At 58.5% G+C, this 22440-nt stretch overlaps 4 protein-coding genes across 8 annotated transcripts in view; 2 read left to right on the top strand and 2 right to left on the bottom strand.

Moving 5' to 3' along the window:
* SYTL4 (synaptotagmin like 4) overlaps positions 1-22440 on the bottom strand; it is a 540572-nt gene that overhangs the window by 511311 nt on the left and 6821 nt on the right. For all 4 annotated transcript variants that reach the window (XM_079319082.1, XM_079319081.1, XM_079319083.1 and 1 more), the window contains one exon: positions 22281-22425. In XM_079319082.1, coding sequence (XP_079175208.1) covers positions 22283-22425 — 143 coding nt within the window. In that variant the 3' untranslated portion in view covers positions 22281-22282. The remainder of the gene's footprint in view (positions 1-22280; positions 22426-22440) is intronic.
* TNMD (tenomodulin) lies at positions 619-9181 on the top strand (the record flags this gene model as incomplete). The annotated part of the gene is made up of 7 exons (XM_079319339.1): positions 619-666; positions 745-879; positions 3811-3951; positions 4751-4852; positions 6574-6727; positions 7855-8024; positions 8891-9181. 7 exons carry the CDS (start codon positions 619-621, stop codon positions 9098-9100), a joined length of 960 nt encoding a protein of 319 aa, XP_079175465.1. The 3' UTR covers positions 9101-9181.
* On the bottom strand, positions 10521-15673 carry TSPAN6 (tetraspanin 6). The gene is made up of 8 exons (XM_079319313.1): positions 15520-15673; positions 15237-15425; positions 14930-15004; positions 14297-14395; positions 13927-14082; positions 13143-13226; positions 11461-11559; positions 10521-11223 (listed from the first exon to the last, which is right to left on the bottom strand). Exons 1-7 carry the CDS (start codon positions 15661-15663, stop codon positions 11491-11493), a joined length of 816 nt encoding a protein of 271 aa, XP_079175439.1. The 5' UTR covers positions 15664-15673; the 3' UTR covers positions 10521-11223; positions 11461-11490.
* SRPX2 (sushi repeat containing protein X-linked 2) lies at positions 16035-21320 on the top strand. 2 transcript variants are annotated; one of them, XM_079319099.1, is made up of 11 exons: positions 16035-16133; positions 16198-17210; positions 18796-18879; positions 18962-19153; positions 19246-19422; positions 19713-19839; positions 19925-20046; positions 20151-20330; positions 20444-20577; positions 20644-20765; positions 21046-21320. In XM_079319099.1, exons 2-11 carry the CDS (start codon positions 17141-17143, stop codon positions 21224-21226), a joined length of 1389 nt encoding a protein of 462 aa, XP_079175225.1. In that variant the 5' UTR covers positions 16035-16133; positions 16198-17140; the 3' UTR covers positions 21227-21320. The 2 variants fall into 2 exon arrangements, with proteins under 2 accessions (XP_079175225.1, XP_079175226.1); XM_079319100.1 differs by lacking the exon at positions 18962-19153.

The following is a 22440-nucleotide window of genomic DNA, read 5'->3' as shown; positions in this document are numbered from 1 at the left end:
TCCCTGCCATTCCTGTGTCCCCTGCCATTCCTGTGTCCCTGGCATTCCTGTGTCCCTGCCATTCTGTCCCCTGCCATTCCTGTGTCCCTGCCATTCTGTGTCCCCTGCCATTCCCATGTCCCCTGCCATTCCCATGTCCCCCTGCCATTCCCATGTCCCCTGCCATGCCCATGTCCCCTGCTATTCCTATGTACCCTGCCATTCCCATGTCCCCCTGCCATTCCCATGTCCCCTGCCATGCCCATGTCCCCTCCCAAGCTGTGTCCCCTGCCATGCAGGGACCCCCCTGCCAGCTCCTGGGCTGTTCCCAGCAGCACACAAAGGGTGCAGCAGCATCCCTGTCCCCGAGCTCACAGGGAGCAGCACTGGGCACCCCCAGCCATTGGCAGAGGGGCAGAAGGCAGGGCAGAGGCAGAGAGCAAAGAAGAAGCGAGGCCCTGGGTGTGTGTGACAGCCACAGCATCCTGGGGCTGCCGTGTCCACCGCGGGCTCGTGTCCAGCAGGGCGGGCCAGCAGCCCAGGGGGGAGCTGGCCGGGCTCCATGGGGCGGCCGGGGCCAGCCTCCCCAGCAGAGGGGAGCAGCAGAGGCTCTGCCTGCGCCTCTGCAGGCAGACAGACATGGGAGGCACGGCTCGGCACAGCCCGGGGCACTGCTGCTTTCTGCAGGTCAGTCCTGCTGCCCACCCTGCAGTGTCTGAGTGTGCTGTCCTGCACACCTGCTGCCACTGCTGTCTCCTTCAATAGGCAGAAGAGGCCAAGCCCGGGAAGAAGAGCTGCCCCAGGTACCAGCTCTGTGCACTGCTCATCAGCCTGCTGCTCCTTTCTCTCATCCTGCTGTTTTTTGGTGTCAAATACCTCTGGAGCCCTGCACCCAGAAAAGTAAGTAAAAACTCCTTGATCCAGCATTTCAGAGCGTTGCTTCTCCAGGCAGAGCTGTTCCCCTGCCCTTGACTCGCTGAAACTTTTAACAACTCCCCAAAACCCAGGCAACTTCACAAAATGCATTTTCTCAAACCACAGGTATTCACGGGACTTTTAAAAATCTTTGTATTATTCATAACCAGCTTTTACTTTGTACAGGCTGGGTTTTTCCCCTGTCACCACGTTCTTTCCCCAGTTGACAATTACAGGGGATGGGAGCTACGCCACGAAGAGTTAAAGTTCCTCTTATTTCTCCGGCAGCAAATTTTATGACAAGTAAGAAAATATTTTCCATTTCATTTCAATTATCTTGCCAGGAACCGGTGGAAAAGTCATTATGCCACCACAAAAAGAGGAGAGAAAGGCAGGACGAGCAGTGATTGATTGTCATGGATTATATTTCTCACTTTAATGTGTCTGCAATGTGAGGGACGGTGAGGTGGATTAGCTTCTGGAGGAGCTGCTGCTAACGGGATTGGGCTCCTTTATTCAGCTGCAGAGGGACACTGCTGTCAGTGCTGAGTGCTGGGGCAGCAGCAGGACTCTGCCCCTCCAGCCATCCCTGCCCAGCATCCTGACAGGGCTGCCAAAACCCTTTGTCACCCCACACCCCAAGCAAATTGTTTAACCTTGAATTGAACAGCCTGCCTGGTGCCCCTCATTCTCCTTTCCTTGGAATTTCCATGCTCATCCAGGAGGCCCCACACTGCACCCCATCACCAGTGGGTTTTGCTGGCTCTTAAGGACATCTCCAAAATTCCTGTGCACAGCCAAGGCAGCCCCTTTCCCACACTGGCATCTCCAATCTCCTCCCTGCCCTGTCCTGGAGCTGCTCCAGCCTGGCCAGGCTGCCCTCCTGCAGGGCAGAGGAAGCACCCTGCTCGCTGGAAACTTTATCTTCTTATCAGCAAAAAGAAATAAATACCCCCGGGAAAAAAAAAAAAAAAAAAAAGAGAAAAACAATAAAAGCCATATGTTCCTCCAGAATCCTGCCAAGATGGTTATGAAGTCTCTACTGTTCCTAGAAAAACAGGGGTCATGCCAGCCACGAGGGGAAGAGGCTGTTAACCCCTGGAGGGACAGTTTTCTCCAAGCAGAGACAATGCCACAGGCTCAGAAAGGACATCCAGCATTCTGGGGGGGTGCAGTCCAGCCAGCACCCCCAGCACCTGGAGGGGAGACAAGCAGGAGAAAGCAGAGCTGTTCCTGCAGTGGGGCTGCACACTGAGCCCAGCACTGCCTGTCCCTGTGGCCAGGGGCTTCTCCAGCTGCCCCAGGAGGTCTCAGGACAAGGCTGGGCAGGACTGGCAGTTCATAGCAATCAAAAATATCAGCCAAGGGGAATTAAACTCTTTAAAGAGCATGAAACCCCTCAAGCTTCCTTCATGTAACTGGAGAGTGGAACAAAGCTTGAAAGAGGAGTTGTTCCCCTGAGGGGAGGCTCTGGACACGGCTCTGGCCTCTGCACAGCTGATGATTCAGCTAATGAGGGCTCCATCCCAGCCTTGCACAGGGACATATTTCAGCCATTCACCAGCAAGTGTCATTTTTAGCCCTATAAAACATCTGATAGCTGTCTGAGCAGCACAGAGCTGGCAAAGCCCAAGTGGGTTACTGGCTGCTGTGCTGGCCAAAGTAATTCTGTGCAAATGGAGAGGCACTGGAAGGTAAGGTGCCACCCGGGATCCTGCCCTCCTTGAAATGATTTATGGACTGGCTGCATTTTGTCAGTCAAAACCAGTGGCCTTCCACCCATTGGAGGCTTCAGACTGTTTTTCCATGTCATAAAACCCATTGGGAGCTCTATGTCTGTACAAAGCCTTGCTGCAGGCCAGCAGGAGATGCCCGTGGCTGCCAAGGCACAGATCACTCCTCTAACCTTTGAGCAGGGTGAATCAGCTCCCATCTGCACACAGCTCTGCACACAGGTGGGTGCCAAACAGGGCACACCAGTGCTGGGAATGCTGCTGGGAGGCTTTGAGCCTCCCAAGGGGAGGGGTGTGAGGAACCAGGGGGCTGTGGAAGGGGTTTGGGCTGGCACTGATGGCAGAGCTCCTGCCCTGTTCCATGGCCATGGGATGGACAGGGCTCTCCCATCCCCATCCTCCATCTCTGCTCCCTGTCCCGTGGATTTGAGGGGATTTGCACAAGCCTTTCTCTTCCACACATTTGGGAAATGTGGCTCCCCAGGGCCTGCCAGCTCTCACCACGCCTGCAGGATTGTTTTTGTGCTTCAAAGAGCATCTGGCACTACTCATCCTGCAAGGGTCAGGCACCCACAGGGACCCAGGCTGGCACAGGGCTGCTCCCCCTGGGGATGAGCACTGCTGGGAAGCTCTGCAGCAGCCCTCGAGGAGGTCTTTGATCCACAGGCAATCCTTGATCTCCTCCAGGCAGACAGAGGCTCCTTCCTCTGCCTTTCAGGATAAACAGAAGGCACAGGGATGGAGTGAGTAAGCTGGGGAGGATACAGTGGGGCAGGTGAGCTGGGGACATGGTGATGGAGCAAACAGGGCAGGGGTGAAGTGATGGAGCCAGCAAGCCAGGGAGAAGGGAGAATAAAACCTGTGGATTCAGGAATTCAGTCCAGCCTGGGATGTAACCAGGCTCATGCCACAGAAAGCACCAGCAGAGGCTGAGCTGTGGCAAAGCTCCTGGTGCAGGTGTGTGAGGAGCATCTTCTCCCAGGCTTGACACACAATTACCCCTGTCCTGCAGCCTGCCCTTCACCCAGCCCAGGCTCCTGCCCTCCTCGTGCTGTCCTGGTGCTTGCTGTGGTCAGAGCTGGGCTGGGAGGAGCAGCCAGCCCCATGGCAGTGCTCACAGCCCCACACCAGGCTGTGAAACCAGAGGGGTGCTGAGCTGACCTGTGTGACTTTGGCCTCCCAGGTGTATGACATGGAGCACACATTCTTCAGCAATGGGGAGAAGAAGAAGATTGTGATGGAGATCGACCCTCTGGCCAGGACAGAGACCTTCAGCAGTGGCAATGGCAGTGAGGAGATCCTGGAGATCCATGACTTCAAAAACGTGAGGTTTTGTTTTTCAGCTTGTCCCTGCCACCCTGCAGCCCTGCAGCAAGACTGGAGGGATCCTGCAGGACGCTGTGAGGTCACTGGAGCAAGTCCCAGGATTTTTATTCCTGCATCAGGGAGAGCAAGACCCAGACCCACTGGGGATCCTCTCAAAGGAAAGGAGATGTGTCATCTACATCAGCTTTCACCTGTGTTTAATAGTGGAGTGGTTCAGTTCCAATGAAATACATCTTAGAAGTGAGAGCTAATTATTGGATTTACCCTTGCAAAGGAATGCAATGATCATCAGTCTATCTGAGCCCAGTGCATTTGTCTGTCTGCAGAGCATTAAAACCTCATGACACTGTAGAAGGCTCTCTATGAAACCTAATTAAAATTTGTAGGGAAATACCCTGTGCAGTGACATATGGCAAAATTTTGAGCTAATAGCTTAGCAGGAACTGGGGGCTGAATGTTCATTAACCATAACGGTCAGATGCTATTCTGCATATTTTTATTTATGATAATGAGAGCTCATGATAGTTAGAAGAAGAAGAGGAGCGGAGTAAAATTTTATGACTACCTGCCTTAAAATACTTGTAAAAAGCCCAGTTCTCCCAAACCATAAAATGCAATATCCCTTGTGAGAACCTGTTAGTACACCTTAGCACCACTGCTGAATGGAACTGGTACAAAAATAGCAACAGGAAAAATATGACTAAACCCTCCTCCTCCAGCTGTACCCTGTCTCCAATGGGTTATTCATCCTGCTCTTTGCCCTGACTGCTTTTGGGGTGTTTGCTTTGATCCTGCAGGGAATAACCGGAATCTTCTTTGTGGGACTTCAAAAATGTTTCATCAAAACTCAGCCTAAAGTCCTGCCTGAGACGACAGAGGCCAAGATCCCTGAGCTTGAGGTGGGTGAGTGAAACTCTGCCCTGTGGAATCCCCTCCTCTCCCCATAGGGGCTGCCATCCCTGCCACCCTCCCATCTGCTCCAGCCTTCCCAGAGATGCTGCAATAAAGAAATAATGAGCTGTGATCACTTCATAGAATGATCTTATTTCAGAGGATTGCTTATAAAAACAAGTGAAAAGAGACGGGATTAGAAAGCGACAGACAAAAGCCTCTCAGCACAATAGCAGAGATCAAGAACAATAATCCTGTTGTAGTCGAAAGGTCGTAAGGCAGCTCAGGATTAGCAGGCACCAAAAAGTCAATCAAATTGTTTTCTCCAAGATTTGAGCCTCGTGTTTTCAAACAGAATGAGGCAGAAATAGGGGATTTCAAACAGCAGCCATATTTAAGAAATGCAAATTGAGAGAACTCGGACCTGAGAGGTGGGAAGCACCAGGCTGGGGCCACTGCCTTGTCCTGCAAGGACCTTCCTCCCACTGATGTGCCTGATTGCAGCCACTGAAGTGCCCACTGCATCCTGCTGCAAGGAGCCTCCCCCCGTGTGCTGTGTGCCAAGGAGAGGGGGCTCCATCATTTAACCCTCTCTGGCAGTGGCAGCTGCAGTGGCAGCTCAGCCCCCGAGGCCCTTTGTCCCCATCCCCGAGCCCTGGTGGCACAGCCTTGCTGCCTCCCCGTTTGCAAGGAGGGGTCCTGGCAGATTGAATCCCCCCTGGGGAAGCTGCTGCAGATAAAACCCCGGCAGGACACGTGTTTGAAATGAAGCGTGGGCAGAAACATTTCCCTGAATCATGACCCAAATTCCCAGACACCGATTCTTTGATTATGCCCTAAGAAGCTAATAGATCTTTTCAGCTCCCCTCGTAAAAGGGATATAACTTCCCAGGCTTTAGCAGAACATTGCCCCGGGTAGAGAGCTGAAATGTAAAACCCAGGGAGATAAATGTAGATTTAAGCTGCAGTCGTGTCTCCTGCACGCTGCCAGGTCCTGCAGGCAGCACCTCCCCTACGCCACAGCTCCCACCAGAGACTCCAGAAATGACCCAGACTGAGGCAGGTTGTGTTGGCTCCTTCCTGTGACTTCCCAAAGCCGAAAGGAAAGACTCTATAAAAGAGATATACAGCTCTAAATGGCTTCTGGAGAGAAAAGCCATTTTTGCCAGCTTGCTCTATGGGCTACCACCACCAACACAGACAATGCTGCCTTGGCAGAGAGCTCAGCACAGACCCATCCAATAATCTTTATATATCTCCCTCCCTAAGTGCCTGCCAAAACACACCATGGACTAATGCAACAGCAGAGACATGTGGTATAAATTACAGGATACAGCCGTGCAAAGAATTTCTGTGAGGAGTAAATTAAAGTGTTCGATCAAAAAATCAGTAGCAGAAGGAGAGAGGAATTAAGTCCTAGGAGCAAAGCAGAGCAGAGGTGTTTTAATCTTGTGGTTTAAATGACTAGAGGGGCTCCAGAAGGCTCTTCCAGATCGTGGGGACTGCACAGGAAAAGGGTGTTGGATGATGAACTAAGGGAGAAGAGGGCAGGGTGGGGAGGCTGTCAGGGTATTGCGTGAGCATCCTGTGAGCACCAGGAGCCAAGGCAGGTGAAGTGCAGCTGCTCTCTGGGGGAAAGAGGGGCCTGGAAGCCAAGGGGAGGAAAAGCAGCCAGTGGTGGGGACAGGGTGTCTCACCACACCAGGGTGATGTCTTGCTCCTCTTCCAGGGACAAGAGATCACCACCACCTACTTTGAGCAGTCTGTGGTCTGGGTGCCTGGGGAAAAGCCCATCCAGAACAAGGAATTCCTGAAGAGCTCCAAAATTTTTGACATCTGCAAAAATGTGACCATCTTCTGGATCCACCCCACGCCAATAGCAGGTACAAGGAGCCACCTCCTCCCCAAGGGGCTGTGTCACTGTGACATGGTGGGAACCCCCTCTCCCAGCTCCCTGCACACCTCAGACACGAGCACAGTGTTTGTGTGCCCACGACCACGGGAGGTCATGACCAGTGGAATAGCAGGGGCTGGTGTTTCTCTCTGCAGAACACTTGTTTCTGCTGGCTCCCCGCTGCCTTGCACTGTGCAGAGTGGCCACCCTCCTCATAACAGGGGGAAAAAAAAAATAATCCCTTGTACCTGCAGAGAAAGCAGCTCTGCTGGAAACTGGGACGCCTAAATTCTTGTCACCACATGAACATCAGAGTGTGAGCAGAGATCTGCATCTAAATCACACGGCGGGGTTGCCACCTCCAGCTGCTCACTACAGAGCCCTGGCAGAGGTTGTGGCCTCTGAGATGTGCTGCTGTAATTACCTGCTCTCTCTAACCCACTTGCAGCTGAATGAGCCAGTTTAAAACTCCCTGCTGAGAAAACTCCCCCTGCTCTGCAGCCACAGAGGCACATGGCTCAGGTACAGGCCAGCTCACCAGGGGCTCAGAGGGCAGGTGGGCAGCAGAGCTCCCTGAGCAGAGGCAGGCTGCTGTCCCTGAGTGCTGTCCCCTTTCTGCTTCCTTGTCCCTGCTGTTAGACCCCTTGTGCAGCAGTGTCCTGGGCCAGTGACTCCAGCTGGGTCACCAAGGTGCATCCAAAGCCTTTGCCAGGACAGCAGTGCCCCAAGGCTGTCTGGTGTCTTTCCTAGCAAAGGAAATGATTGCTGCTGTGGTTCTTTCCCGAGCTAACAGGGCTATAGCTGGGCACAGTCTGCCCCAAATCATGTTGCTTTGATGGGGCTCTACAAATCCTCCCTCAACAGCATCATGATGATGTGCTTCTAGACACCCCATGCAGGAGATACCAACACCACTCAGCCATGGGCATGGGGATGGGGATGGAATGGGCCATGATCTCCCACAGCTCTGCCCCGGGCTGCCTGAGAGCAGGAGGCAGTGGAGCACTGGTTTTCCTGTGCCTTGGCACCAAATTCTGGTGAAGACATTCATTCTTGCTGCTGCATTTGCCCTCTGTTCCGCGGTTATTGACAGCAACATTTGGACTATTCCTGTAGCTCCTGAGCTGGCCAACCTTGAAGGAGCAGAAGAAGACCCTGGGCTGCTGATAGACAACCAGAGCTGGTTGGATGGGGGGAACGAACAGGAGCTGGAGAAGGACACGCAGGGAGGACCCCGGCGTCGGGCACGGCAGCTCACCGAGGAGGATCTGCCCATCAACGACTATGTGAGTGGGGGAATCACACCCTGGGGTGCCCTGGCCACCTCCTGGGCTCTCTGTGGTGCCAGGCTGTGGGGAATCACACCCTGGGGTGCTCTGGCCATGTCCTGGGCTCTCTGTGGTGCCAGGCTGTGGGGAATCACACCCTGGGCTCTCTGTAGTGCCAGGCTGTGGGGAATCACACCCTGGGGTGCCCTGGCCACCTCCTGGGCTCTCTGTGGTGCCAGGCTGTGGGGAATCACACCCTGGGGTGCCCTGGCCATGTCCTGGGCTCTCTGTGGTGCCAGGCTGTGGGGAATCACACCCTGGGGTGCCCTGGCCACCTCCTGGGCTCTCTGTGGTGCCAGGCTGTGGGGAATCACACCCTGGGGTGCCCTGGCCATGTCCTGGGCTCTCTGTGGTGCCAGGCTGTGGGGAATCACACCCTGGGCTCTCTGTGGCCCCAGGCTGTGGGGAATCACACCCTGGGGTGCTCTGTGGCCCCAGGCTGTGGGGAATCACACCCTGGGGTGCTCTGGCCATGTCCTGGGCTCTCTGTGGTGCCAGGCTGTGGGGAATCACACCCTGGGGTGCCCTGGCCATGTCCTGGGCTCTCTGTGGCCCCAGGCTGTGGGGAATCACACCCTGGGGTGCCCTGGCCATGTCCTGGGCTCTCTGTGGCCCCAGGCTGTGGGGAATCACACCCTGGGCTCTCTGTGGCCCCAGGCTGTGGGGAATCACACCCTGGGGTGCTCTGGCCATGTCCTGGGCTCTCTGTGGCCCCAGGCTGTGCTCCTGTGCATGCCCTTGGGGTGTGTCCCTGTTCACTGCTGCCCTCCTGGGGTGTCTCAGCCGCACTCCCCTCACTGCTGTGGCTCTGTCTCTCCCGGCAGTCGGAGAACGGTCTGGAGTTTCACCCTCTGTGGGATGAGCGGGGTTACTGCTGCGCCCAGTGCCGCCGTGCCCACCGCTACTGCCGGCGGGTCTGCGAGCCGCTGCTGGGCTACCACCCCTACCCCTACTGCTACCAGGGCGGCAGGGTCATCTGCCGTGTCATCATGCCCTGCAACTGGTGGATCGCGCGGATGCTGGGCAGGGTGTAGAGCCCGCCCGCCCCCTACCACCTCCGGGCCGGGGGATGCCCGGGGACAGCGCACACCTGCGGCTCCTGGAACCTCCCAAAGCGACCCCCGCACACCTGCGGGTCCCGGCACCTCCCAAAGCGACCCCCGCACACCTGCGGGTCCCGCACCGCCCGGAGCGACCCCCGCACACCTGCGAGTCCTGGAACCTCCCAAAGCGACCCCCGCACACCTGCGGGTCCTGGAACCTCCCAAAGCGACCCCCGCACACCTGCGGCTCCTGGAACCTCCCAAAGCGACCCCCGCACACCTGCGGCTCCTGGAACCTCCCAAAGCGACCCCCGCACACCTGCGGCTCCTGGAACCTCCCAAAGCGACCCCCGCACACCTGCGGGTCCTGGAACCTCCCAAAGCGACCCCCCCCGCACCCCGCGGGGCTCCCGGGTGTGGTCACGCCAGGCAGCAAGAGGCAAACAATAAATGTCTTGTATGAGCGATTGCAAAGAAAATGGAAAGTCGTTTAGTCTGAGTCTGATGCTTAATGGGTCTGCGAAGTGATCTAATTGCGTGGCTGCCTCGTCAGCAGCATCCATAAGTCATCCGGAGCTCCATCCCTAACTCAGGTACAGAATTCCATCCCTAACTCAGGCACAGAATTCCATCCCTAACTCAGGCACAGAATTCCATCCCTAACTCAGGCACAGAATTCCATCCCTAATTCAGGCACAGAGCTCCATCCCTAACTCAGGTACAGAGTTCCATCCCTAATTCAGGCACAGAGCTCCATCCCTAATTCAGGCACAGAGCTCCATCCCTAATTCAGGCACAGAGCTCCATCCCTAACTCAGGTACAGAATTCCATCCCTAACTCAGGCACAGAGCTCCATCCCTAACTCAGGCACAGAGCTCCGTCCCTAACTCAGGCACAGAATTCCATCCCTAACTCAGGCACAGAATTCCATCCCTAACTCAGGCACAGAGCTCCATCCCTAACTCAGGTACAGAGTTCCATCCCTAATTCAGGCACAGAGCTCCATCCCTAACTCAGGCACAGAGCTCCATCCCTAACTCAGGCACAGAATTCCATCCCTAACTCAGGCACAGAATTCCATCCCTAACTCAGGCACAGAGCTCCATCCCTAACTCAGGTATGGTTCCATCCCTAATTCAGACATGGGCACTGCCAGCACTCACCTCACTGGGGACGTGCAGAGCTCCTTGCTTTGCTCTGCTCCAGCACTGTTACACAACCACTGTTATGAAGAAAATTCAATTACAGAAGTTATCTCCAAGCAGAAGTGCTCCAGTGCACGTTGGAGGAATGCAAACCACAATGGCCAGAGGTTCCTGCCTGGCCCAGAGTGAGCAGATCAGCCCTGAGGGGACTTGCTGCTCTTCAAGCAGAGGAATTTCCAGGACATGAAAAGAAAAGTCAAGGAGGTTTTGTAGAGTAAAATATCTTAATATTTATTGTGTCTCAGGACAAAAAGAATTCTACTCAATACATAAAATGAGTTGAAGCAGCATATAATACTGACAATCAAGTCACAGCTGAATCGGTGCAAGGACACCTACCAAGGTAAAGGCACCAGGAGCTACATCACCAAACCTTGCTACAGCTTACAAAGAACCACTACAGACTGTACTTAAAGAAGTACAACTATAAAAAAGTATATAAAACCCAGGGGAGGGATGAGACAGCTTGGCAACAATCTGGCTGAGCCAAAGCTTCAGGCAGGCAGGACTGTTTTAACAGCCCTATCTAGAGAACAACTGTGTCTGGAGAGTGAGGGGATGCCCAAAGGCTGCCAGAGGGAAGGGAAAGCATCTTTCCCACTGGAGGCACTGAAGATGAGCACTGGGACACCCAGAGGCACCAGGCACAGGCAGTTCAGCACAGTGTGGCACTTGGGGCAAGAGCTGGGGGCTGCAGCACCCAGAGGGGTGCCCTGGCTGCAGCCACCACAGCCACACCAATTATCCCAGCAGAGTAGTGCCAGGACAAGTCTCTGAGTGCACCAGGACAGCTGCTGCACTCCTTTCTATGAGCTAGTTGAGAAGAAGATTGGTCAGTTCAAAGGAAGATTTCACAGCGTGGCATTCAGAGGAAAACTGGAGGTGGAGGCATCATCCCCAGCCATTCCCTGCAAGGCACACAGCAGAGTGTTAGTGACAGTGTTATATGGATTGATACACACTGAAATGGCACAGGGTGAAATGGCACAGGGTGAAATGGGACAGGGTGAAATGGCACAGGGTGAAATGGCACAGCAGACACAGTCTTGCAGGTGCCCTGTAATCCTAAAACATGGTACCCCCACCCCAGGGGTGCCCAGCAGCAGCCAGGGGGGCAGGGCAGCCCACCAAGCCTCCAGACATACCCAGGCACAGGCACAGGGAGCTGGGGGCAGCTACACCATCTCATACTGGTTGTTTGTGATGTACCGGGACAGGCAGCAGGACAGGATGATGCCAATCAACTGAAAAAAACAAACCCCCATGTCAGAGGCAGCCAAAACCAGGGAGAAGTGTTTTCAGGAGAAAATGGATCCAGGGTTTTATGAAATCCAAGGATGGACAGTGGGGGTTTACAAACCACAAGGGCTGCTGCACCCTGCTTCAGAATCACAGAAGTGGCTGAAGCACAGGATCCTGGCAGGCACCAACTAAACCAGCTCCTCACAGGAGATGCTCCAGGTCCCATCCCACTACATGGTGCTTCACCAAGCATCCACTGTTTTATGGTAATTGCAGAGATTACACAGATATCAGGAGTGTCACAGCCAATTACACAGCCACCAGAGAATGGCAGCACCTCTCCCTGCTGCAAGGACAGTGGGGAGCACTCCCTGCTCTCACACCAGGAAGGTACTGCTATCACAACAGGCTCTGTTATCACAACACAGCCTCCCAGCACCTGTGCAGACTCCAGGGCAGATCCTGCATGACTCTGACCTCCACAAGCAAGTTGGAGGCACATCAGGACAGAGTCCCTGCCAGATGCATGACCCAGCCAAGCTTGCTGAAGAGGCAATAAAAGCTGAGAGAACTGGTTACAATTCCCAAGCCTGCCATCAGCTGAGATAATGCTGCAGCTGGGAGTGTGTGTGCAGCTCACCATTCATGTACCAGCCACATCTCAGTGAGCCCAGCCCAGCTGAGGAGGGGACTGGGGCAGCAGGGGCACAGCAGAGCAGCTCTGGCTCTCCTGAAGCACTCAGCAGCACTGAGAGCTGCTGGCTCCCACCTCTCCCCCAGTTCAGCCCTTCCATTATGGAAAACACACTGAGACAAGCTCATTACAGCTGAGAATCCTGGCAGGCTCCTGCTCCCCAACAGCAGCACCTCAACTCTCCCATCATTGCTCTGGGTCAAAGGAGGCAGAATTTGGGCCCCTCCAGAGTGAAGGCTGGCTGAGTTCCAGAGCCCAGCTGCAGGAGGGCCAGCTGCACATGCTGCAGGGCACGGGAAAGCCCTGGGCACCTCGGGAAAGCCCAGAGTGGCTGAGCTGGGGACAGGGGCCTCCCATTTCCTGCTGGGATATGGAGTGGGGCTGGTGAGCACACTGCTGCTGCTGCTGCTGCTGCAGAAAGTGCCCTGCACGATCACTCTGGGGAGAGGGAGGGACAGGACACCAGGCAGGGTGGGGTGGTCAGCCACCAGCACAAGGGGTGCCACACAGGCACTCACAGCAACCCCAGCATACAGAAAGGATGCCAAACCTTCCTGGTAAGAGGGTGGGTGGGTAGGAAAAGGAAGGAAGGATTTGATCCCTGCCAACAGCAGGCATGCAGTTTGTCCATCTCCGTTTGTTTTGCCTTGAAGGCTGTTGTTTGGTTCAGAGCCAAATAAAGCTGGGCTCAAGGAAACAGAGCTGGGGCTTCAGCCCCGGGTGTAAGAGACTGGAGCCTGCAGAGCAGATGAAATCCAGGGGGAATCCAGAGTAGCTGCTCCCTGACTGAAACCAAGCGTGCCTCTGTACACACCAAAGTTTGCAGTGACATGAAATCCCTCTGGGGACACTCCAGCCTGCACTGCTCCCCAGCAGGCACGGGGGATTCACCTGGAAACACGCGATGCCAAAGGAGATCCCGGCCACGACACTCATCTTGGACTCCATGGCTGACGTTACCAGGAAAAAACAGCCCTGCAGAGGCAAAGCAAGGAGGGTGGATCCAGTGCTCTCCACCCCCAGGACAAACCAGCTCCTCCCCAAAGCACTGCCAGCTAAGACAAGGCAGGCCTAAAAACTTTAAAGGGTGTATAGGAGAAATTTATTAATAACAGAAAAAAAAAAAGGAATTCAGTGTCACTTGCTAGAATGGGATAACACATCTTTGAATATTCACTTGAGCCCAGCCTCTGCTCTGGTACTTCATATACATCAGGGAAATGACATTGCCCCTGCCACTCTCCCAGCCCTTATCAGGGGGAGCACTGCCCTTGGGCTGCTCCCAGCCTGAGCCAGGTGACTCACAGAGGAACTTGCATCACTCCACCATCCCTGTGGATGAGCTCACACGTCCTCACCACCAGGTCAGGACTTTGCACCCAAGGGAGATGTCAGCACTGCCGAAACAAACTTTACTGGGAAACTACCTCCTCACTTACCTGTTCATCAAAACACACATCCCCAAAGGCCAGTGCCTGGGTCTGGCTGCTCCCTGATCTCGAAGGAAGGAATGGGGGAATCTCAGATAAAAGGGAGTCCCTGTGCCACTGACCATCTGCATCAATAGGGCAGCTCTCCCTTCAAGCCTGCTAGGGACAGACCAGCCCTCCTCCACACACCCATCCCTGCCCTTCCCACCCAGGACTGACAGCAGATTCTTCTGAGTTTAACTTACATCCACAAACACTTTCAGCTTGGCCTTGTTTGGGTCTTTCAGATCTTCCTCCAAGCAGTCGTTCTGGTTCTTGCAGCAGCTCTGGGGGATGCCCCTCTGGCTGAAGTACTCAGTCCTCTCCCAGTCAGAATAGTTCTGCACCCCACAGCAGTGCAGCTGCAGTGGGAAGCACATTTGGGGAGCCTGGTCACACCAGGGAACTGACCCCTAGTCCCACCATCACCACCACGGCTTATCCACCCTCACCATACACCCAGCCAAATCCCAAAGCCTGTGAAGGGATGCTGGTGCCACAGAGGTCCCTGGGGACGCCCTGGGCCAGGGGAGCATCCCCAGCTGCTGGCAGCCAGCCACCAGCCCGGGCTCTCACCGTTCTCTGGATGGTGTCGACGGCCTCGCTGTGCCGGTCCGCGCTCACGTTGTAGTTCTTCAAGGCCAGCTCCAGGTTACTCTCAAAGTTTGTCTTGATCTGTGAGAGAGAGGTGTCAGCAGTGCTGCCGTGCCCTCCTGCCCTGCAGGACCCTGTCCCTGTGTTAGTCACCGCTGGGGGATGGCAGGAATGACTCTGGCCCTGGCCAGCAGACATTTCCCAGGCAGCAGCAATTAGAGGCTGCATGAAAGGGCAGGCTGGGTGCATGTGGCAGCAGGGATGCTGCTGTAATAACAGGGACATGCACCGTGCCAGCTCCTCCCAGGCAGCACAGGAACCCTCCACGGAGCTTTAATTGCTGAAATTATTGCAGAAGATAGACCAAAGCCTGAAATTACAGTCCAGGGCTACTCTGCCTGCTCTGATGGAGGGATACCATGCTGTGATGGACTGACCCTGCACCCAAGCTCATCCTTCTGGGTCCTTACAGGGACCAAGCTGCTCTTTGAGCTGGTTTAACCCTATTTTTGCTAAACCAAGCACCACCTCTGTGCTTCCAGTGACACCTGCCACTACACTGGGGTAAAAGCAGCAACAAACTCCCTCTGCAGCACAGTGGCCACCCAGACTCACCTCGTGCCTGAAGACGAACCCCACGATGGCAGCCACCAGGACGATGAGGAAGATGAGGGACAGGAGCATGGCATACTGTGGGCAGAAAGGATGGGATGGGAGGGGATGGATGGGATGGGGTGGGACAGGATGGGATGGGACAGGAGGGGATGGGACAGGAGGGGATGGGACAGGAGGGGATGGGGCCGGGTAGGGTAGGGATGGGATCAGACAGGAATAGGATGGGATGTTCCGGGACGGATCAGGACGGGGCGGGATGGATCAGGAGAGGAGGGGGCTCCATCCCGCCCCGTCCCAGGCCACCCACCAGCTTGAGCATCCAGGTGCTGCCGCGGCAGGTGGCGAAGCAGCCGAAGGTGCCCAGGAGGACAACGACGGTGCCAGCGCCCACCAGCACGAACGGGACATTGGTGGCTTTCTCGTCCAACAGGGAGAAGTAGACGGCCAGGCTCACCCTGCCCCAGATGCCCACGGCCAGCAGCACAATGCCCGACACCTGGTGGGGAGAGGGGAAAGCCGCAGTGCCTCGCGACTATCGCGACAGCGCGGCGCAGCCGCGACTCGTCGCGGAGGGAAGGGCGGGCGCTCACCCAGAAGACGAAGGTGTAGGTGAGCAGGACGCTCTTGAGGCAGGTGATCACCGGCTTCGTCTGCAGCCGCCGCGACGGGGACGCCATGGCCGACACGGGGTGACTGCGGGACCGGGCCGGGCGGGGCGGGGCGGGGCGGGGCATGGGGACACGCCCCGGACACGCCCCTGAGCCGAGCTGGTCCCGCCCCCCGCCGGAGGTGCCCGAGCGCTCACGGAAATGGCCGAGCGCGCCGGGAGGAGCTGTGCGCTTCCCCGAGCGTCCCGCAGGGGGCGCCAGGGCCACAATGTCCTCTGTCACCCCCTGTTCTGTGACACCCCCTGGGACACCCCCTGTCCCTGTCATCCCCTGTCCGGAGCCACCCCCGTCCTCTGTCACCCCCTGTCCGGGGCCGCCTCTGTCCTGTGACGCCCCCTGTCCGCTGTCACATCCCCTGTTCTGTCACACCCCCTGTCCTGTCACACCCCCTGTCCGGTGCCACCTCCTGCCCGGTGCCAGCTAGTCCCTGCACTCCTGCCCCATCCCTGGCGTGCCCCACCCCTGTCCAGGTGTCCAGCGGGACAGCCACCCCTGGCGCCAGCGCATGGCACTGCCACCCCGCCAGCGGGCGGCGCGTCCTGCCCTCGGTGGGGTGAGCCCTCGGTGGGGTGAGCCCTCGGTGGGGTGAGCCCTCGGTAGGGCGAGCCCTTGGTGGGCTGAGCCCTCCCGGGATGTCCCCGGGCTGTGGGGCTGCGGGATCCCCGCAATCGGCTGCAGCAGCCCCGCACGGGGCCCCCCGGCTGCCCTGTCCTGCCCAGGACAGCGTGTTATTAATTAGCCTGGCCGCCGCATAATTAGCCCATTGAGCAGCACGTCCTCCCCTCCACACGCCCCACGCGAGTGCTCCTACCTGTCCGTGCCGGGCTCATCCCTGGCTTTTCCTCGCCTCCAGAGCCCAAACCCCCGGTGCCCCAGCTGTGTCCCGACCCCAGCACCGCGGGCCGTGCTCCCGACAAAGGCGATGCGGTGCCTCTGCCTGCCGGGGGCCGAATTGGGCAGGAACAGAAACAGACCCCAGCTGGAAGCGCTTGCCTCGGCAGCGGCTCCGGAGCCTCCCTCTGCAGCGGGGTCTCTCCCTCCCTCCTGGCAGGAGTGGGAAAGGGGACCTGGCTGCCGCGGTTTTGTGCTCGTCCCCGCCGGCCCCCCGTTCCCGGAGCCCGTCAGGGCTGGCACAGGCTCGCTTTGGCTCTCTCCTGTGTCTAAACACGCTCCTGGCTCTTCTGCTTGCAGAAGAAAACCTCTCACAAGCTTTTAAAGCCCCCAAGAAGCAGGAGGCGCGTTAGAAAACGGGCGATCCTGGGACTTATTATTTTTAACAATCTCATCATTTTGGGCCTGACTCACGGCTTTTGAATGTTTGGGATGGGCAGCCAAGGGGGAAAGTAAGTTTGCTCAGCACAAGCAGAGCGTCCGGGCAGGAGGGACGGACATCTGTGCAGTGACAAGGCGACAGAGGGGGCCGTGGTCCTTCCTCCGGCTGCTCTCCATCTCGGCAGGGCTCATTGCGCTCCCGGAGCCGGCAGGGCAGGTGAGCTTCTCCCGGAGCCGGCAGGGCAGGTGAGCTGCCCCCGGAGCCCCCAGGATGGCGCAGGAGGCAGCCCCCGTGCTGCTGTTTGTCCTTGCCAGGCTGGTGTCCTCCACGTGGCACGAAGGTGAGTGCCGGGGTGAGCGGGCACGGCGGGGAGCCTGGGGATGGCAGCCCTGGCACTGCTGCTCCTGCTGGGAGGGGATGGAGGGTACCTGGGTACAGCGACAGCATCAGTGCCTGAGGGACGGGGGGCGTGCGGGGTGAGCTGTGGGTGCAGGGAGGAATGAAGGGGTGCAGCAGGCATCCAGGGAGCAGCAGAAAAGCAGCAGCCTCTCCCGCTCACACCCTCCGCTTCCCGCTGACTCCCCGCTCCCGCGGGAGCCATCAGCCCGCAGATGTTCGCTGGACGGAGCGCACAGTCCCAGCCGCCCCATGGCTGCAGGGCCAGGTGACACAGGCCTTGTTTGGGGTGGTTTCGCCTTCTCTGCCTCCGTCCCCTCCCCTGGCCATGCTGCCCGCACGCTGGGGATGCTCCTGCCCGGTGCGGCCGGGCTGAGCTGGCCCCAGGTGAGAAGGGAAAGGCAGCACTCGCAGTAGAAGGAAACATCACCATTAAATGGCACATCTGCCTGCGGGGACACGGTGCACTCTGCCCCCAGGGCCCCGGGGGAGCCTTGGCAGCCCCCCCGGGAAACAGCTTTGTTCACCAGGTCACGACGCATCCCCATGGATGCAGTCCCTGCTCCTCTGCTCCCCCACGGCAGCGTGAAAAGGGCAGCAGGATAAACGCGTTGAGAAAACGGGCGGGCGGCTTGTGGGAAGCCGTGGGGAGCCGCTCCATAGTAAAGTTCATTTTGGAAAGAATCGTAATGGAGTTTCCTCCCCGTGTCGGCGGGGCTTCTGCTCGGATTGGCGCCGGCGGGTCCCCCCTTCCCAAAATCCAGAGCAGAGCCCAGGGGAGGTGGGTGCACGCCTTTCCTGCGGTGCCCCCAGGCCGAGCATCCCCTCCGTGCCGGGGGAGCGCGGTGGGCTGGGCTGGCGAGCAGGGGGCTGGCGGGGGCCAGCGGAAACGCGGCGGAAACGTGAGCTCAGTGCTGGGGAATGCCGCGGCCGGCCGAGGCGCCGAGGGGCCGGGGGAAGGACGGCAGCCCTCTCCCCCTCTTGGCTCAGTTCCTTGCCCGTGAAGGCACAGGGATGGCGCAGGGATCCCCACCCGCGGGGTCAGCAGCTCCCGCCGAGCCCCTGCAGCAGCCGCATCCTTCCCTGGGGCACGGGCAAGGGGCTGCACCCCCAACAAGGCCCCCAAAGAGCTGGCAGTGCCTTGACTTGGTGAGGGGATGGGCAGGAAAGGGCAGAAAGGGCAGCAAAGGGCAAAAAAGGGCAACAAAGGGCAGAAAGTGCTGCTTTCTTCCTTCCCGTGGGATGCCCCGTGGCACTGAGGGTGCCATGGGAGCGGGTGGAAGGATTTCCCGGCAGCACGGCGCTGGGGGTCGGTGCCAGCCCGCTCCGTGCCAGCCCCCGTTTCCTGCCACAGCCACAGCTGCTGCTGTTTAGTCTGCGGCTGGTGCCACTGGGGACTGGGCTTGCGGTCTGCCCAGCTCAACCCTTGGCAGCAACCCACAGAACAGTGTCTGCCCAGGGCTGGGATTGCTTTGGGGAGTTGCTTTTGGGACGTTTTGCAGCCTGCTCGTCTCTTCCTTCCTCCCCAGGCTCTGGCTACTACCTGGAGAGTCACACCAACGAGGTGTACGCAGAAGAGCCGCCCCCCGAGCCTGCCCTGGATTACCGCCGAGGTAAGGGCACCCCGCCCGTCCTTTGGGCGCTCAGGGGGCACCGAGGCGCGGCAGGCTGCCCTCAGCCCCTGCTGTCCCGCAGTGCCGCAGTGGTGCGCCACGCTCAGCATCCCCCGCGGAGAGGCCGAGTGCTACTCGCCGCAGGGCAGCCGCTACCGCAGCAGCCTGGGCACCCGCTGCCAGCTCCGCTGCGCCCGTGGCTACCGCCTGCTGGGGCCCAGCGCCGTGCACTGCGGGCCCAGCCGCCGCTGGTCCGGGATGGGCTACTGCCGACGTGAGTGTGCCGGCCCCGAGTGCGCGGGGCCGCAGCCCGCGCTCCGCCCGGCACAGGCCGCCTCCCTGCCCTCCGCGCTCTCTCCGTCCCAGAGATCCGGTGCCACGTGCTGCCGGCGCTGCTGCGCGGCTCCTACGTGTGCTCGGCGGGCGTGCAGATGGATTCCCGCTGCGACTACACCTGCCAGCCCGGCTACCAGCTGGAGGGCGACCGCAGCCGTGTCTGCATGGAGGATGGGCGCTGGAGCGGCAGCGAGCCAGAATGTGTAGGTAAATTCTCTCCCCACGCTGCTGGGCTCATCACCTGTGCCTGGGGTGTCTGCAGGTGTCACCCCACATCCAACCCCACCTCCCTCCCTTGGGACCCCTGTCCCTGCTGTGCCATTAGCCCTGAAGCACAGGCACCAGCCCGGGCCTGGGGCACCCAGCACTGGCTACACAGCACGTCTGGGTGGCTCCGACTTTACTGGGGTGCTTCAACACCTGGGCTGGTGCCTCGCTCTCATAGCTCAGCCAAAGCATCCACAGGTTCCATGAATCCCTCTCCTCCCTCTGGGCAGATCTGGAGCCTCCCAAGATCCGCTGCCCGGAGTCCCGGGAGCGCATAGCAGAGCCAGGCAAGCTGACTGCCACCGTCTACTGGGACCCTCCCCGCGTCAGGGACTCTGCTGACGGTGTCATCAAGAGGTGAGGGCAGAGGCGCTGCAGGCACTGCCAGCCAGGGCTGGAGGCCGTGCCGGGTGCTGATGGAAAAACCCGTCTGCTGGCTCAGGGTGATGCTGCGGGGCCCGGAGCCCGGCTCGGAATTCCCTGAAGGAGAGCATGTGATCCGCTACACCGCCCACGACCAGGCGTACAACCGAGCCAGCTGCAAGTTCCGCATCCGCGTCCAAGGTGAGAGCGCTCCCGTGGGGAGCTGCTCCCCAGCTCCAGCCTCCACCCCAGGCTGGGGCTGTGCCGCAGCACCCCCAGCCCTCACCCAGCTCCCCCGTGTGCAGTGAGGCGCTGCCCTGTGCTGAAGCCCCCGCAGAACGGGTACATCTCCTGCACCTCCGACGGCAACAACTACGGCGCCACCTGCGAGTACCAGTGCGACGGGGGCTACGAGCGCCAGGGCTCCTCCCTGCGGGTCTGCCAGTCCACCCAGCGCTGGACGGGCTCCCAGCCCCTGTGTGCACGTACGTGGGCGGGACCTGCCCGTGGCGGTGCTGTGGGGGATGCTGCCTGATGGGTCAAAGGGGTGATGGGGGCACGATGCCACCTCCCCACACCTGTGTGTGTCTTGCCCCAGCCATGCAGATCAACACAGATGTGAATTCAGCTGCCAGCCTGCTGGATCAGTTCCACGAGAAACGGCGCCTCTTCATCATCTCAGCCCCTGACCCCTCTGACCGCTACTACAAGATGCAGATGTCCATGCTGCAGGTGAGGAGACCTTCCTGCTGCCCCCCTCCCCAGCCAGCACCCCGTCAGTGTCCCTCTCCTCCACAGCAAGCTGCCTGCGGGCTGGACCTGCGCCACGTCACCACGGTGGAGCTGGTGGGGCAGCCCCCGCACGAGGTGGGGCGCATCCGGGAGCACCGGCTGGCCCTGGGCATCATCGAGGAGCTCAGGTAGGGGCAGGGGGCTGGCCTGCAGAGCCAGGTGGCTATTCAAGGGGACAGGGAATGGCAGTGCCTCTAGGAATGGCAAAGCATGAGGTTGCAGCTGGGTTCATGGAGAGGGGCTCATGGAATGGGAGACCCCCCTGCAAGTCTGAATGCAGTGTCCCCAGAGCTTCCCAGAGCTCCCAGCCCCGAGGAAGAGCTGGGAATCCAACGCCAGGAGGACTGAGCACGGTTGCAAAGGTGGGCAGGCTCAGTGCCCTGAGCAGCGATCCCCTCGCACCCGCAGGCGCTTCCTGCACCTCACCCGCTCCCACTTCAACGCGGTGCTGCTGGACAAGGCGGGCACGGACCGCGAGCGCTACATCGCCCCGGTGAGCCCCGACGAGCTGTTCGTGTTCATCGACACCTTCCTGCTGAGCGAGCGGGAGGCGGCGCGGCGGGCACAGGGCGGGGACCCCTGCGAGTGAGCAGCGCCGGGACAGCCCCCACTGCCCTCCGGGCACGGACACCTTCCTTTCTGCTTTACTAGTCGCCCACTGTAGAGGAGGAGCAGGGTGCCAAGGAGCTCCGGGGAAGGGGAGCCCCTCTCTGGCTGTTGTGGCACACAGGGTGAGCAGGGACTGTGTGCCAGCAGTGTCCCACTGCCCAGCAGCTGTTTCCAGCTGGGGGATGGCTCAGCCCAACCAGGACCCTGATGGGAGACACTGGAGTGCCCCTGCTCAAACCCCAGGGCAGGGGGAAATGGGGAGCTGCAGGAGAGTGGCAGGGCAGGGAGGGCAGCCTGGCCAGCAGTGACACAGCCTCTAACTCAGCAGCTTCAGCCTCCCCACAGCTCACCCTGTACACAACCTGGACCCAAGCCTCCCACTCTGAAAGCCCTTATTAAAAGCAAATGGCCCCATGCTCAGCAGAGCCCCTAGCAGCCAGCCAGAGTGCAGTCCACCCTAAAGGGCTTGCCACCCCTGTCACTCACTCCCTCTCCCACCACCCACGGGGAACCCTTGCTGGGAACTGCTTTGGCAGTAGAATATTAACTTGAAATAAATAAATTTGTATAAAAAGTCAGTGCTAGCATATGTCACTGAGAGGCCTGGGAAACAAATGTTTCCTGGAGACCACAATCCTCAACTCCTCCAGGCTGACCCCACACAGTTCCATCCATCCAGGGCTGCAGCTGGGGCTGGGATGTGTACGGGGAAGAGGGTGGAGAGGACAGGGAGAGAGCAGACTGTGGAACGGGGTGGTAGGAAAAAAGAATAGGAAGAAATAAAAACAATGACATTTCAAAGCATTTTGCCTGGGGGAGAAGGGAGGGTCCACAAGGACTCCAGTTCAGCCTGAAATCTGGTACAAGGCTTACGACAAGAGAAAAACCCTTTAAACGAGCTAGGCCAAGAAGACTTTCCGCCCAAGCCTGTTCAGAGAAGGTCATGTTTATTAAAGTATAAGAAAAAACCCAAAAACCCAAGGCACATTTGGCAGCCTTGCCAGGCTGTGCAGCAGTGCCAGCGGCGGTGCCACACCTAGGGCCTGAGCTTGGCCATGCTGGGGCGCAGCTGCAGCGTCCCCTCTGCCCAGGAGCCCGGGTACCGGCACATCTTCTGCCACAGCTGCAGCTCCTCGCCCGTGGAGTCCATCCAGTCCACAGCCTGCCCGTTGCTCATGCCTGGGGAAAGGATGG

Source organism: Erithacus rubecula (assembly GCF_903797595.1).
Source record: "Erithacus rubecula genome assembly, chromosome: 15".
NCBI lineage: Eukaryota > Metazoa > Chordata > Aves > Passeriformes > Muscicapidae > Erithacus > Erithacus rubecula.
This window is presented reverse-complemented; position numbering and strand designations above follow the sequence as displayed.

Coding starts and splice junctions, on each gene's coding strand:
- TSPAN6 (XM_079319313.1), bottom strand. CDS start 15,663: ATGCCCCGCCCCGCCCCGCCCCGCCCGGCCCGGTCCCGCAGTCACCCC. Junction 14,083..14,296: donor TCGACACCATCCAGAGAACG/GTGAGAGCCCGG, acceptor TTCCCACTGCAG/CTGCACTGCTGTGGGGTGCA. Junction 11,560..13,142: donor TTGGCATCGCGTGTTTCCAG/GTGAATCCCCCG, acceptor TGTTTTTTTCAG/TTGATTGGCATCATCCTGTC.
- SRPX2 (XM_079319099.1), top strand. CDS start 17,141: ATGGCGCAGGAGGCAGCCCCCGTGCTGCTGTTTGTCCTTGCCAGGCTG. Junction 19,154..19,245: donor CGGGATGGGCTACTGCCGAC/GTGAGTGTGCCG, acceptor TCTCCGTCCCAG/AGATCCGGTGCCACGTGCTG. Junction 20,578..20,643: donor TGCAGATGTCCATGCTGCAG/GTGAGGAGACCT, acceptor TCTCCTCCACAG/CAAGCTGCCTGCGGGCTGGA.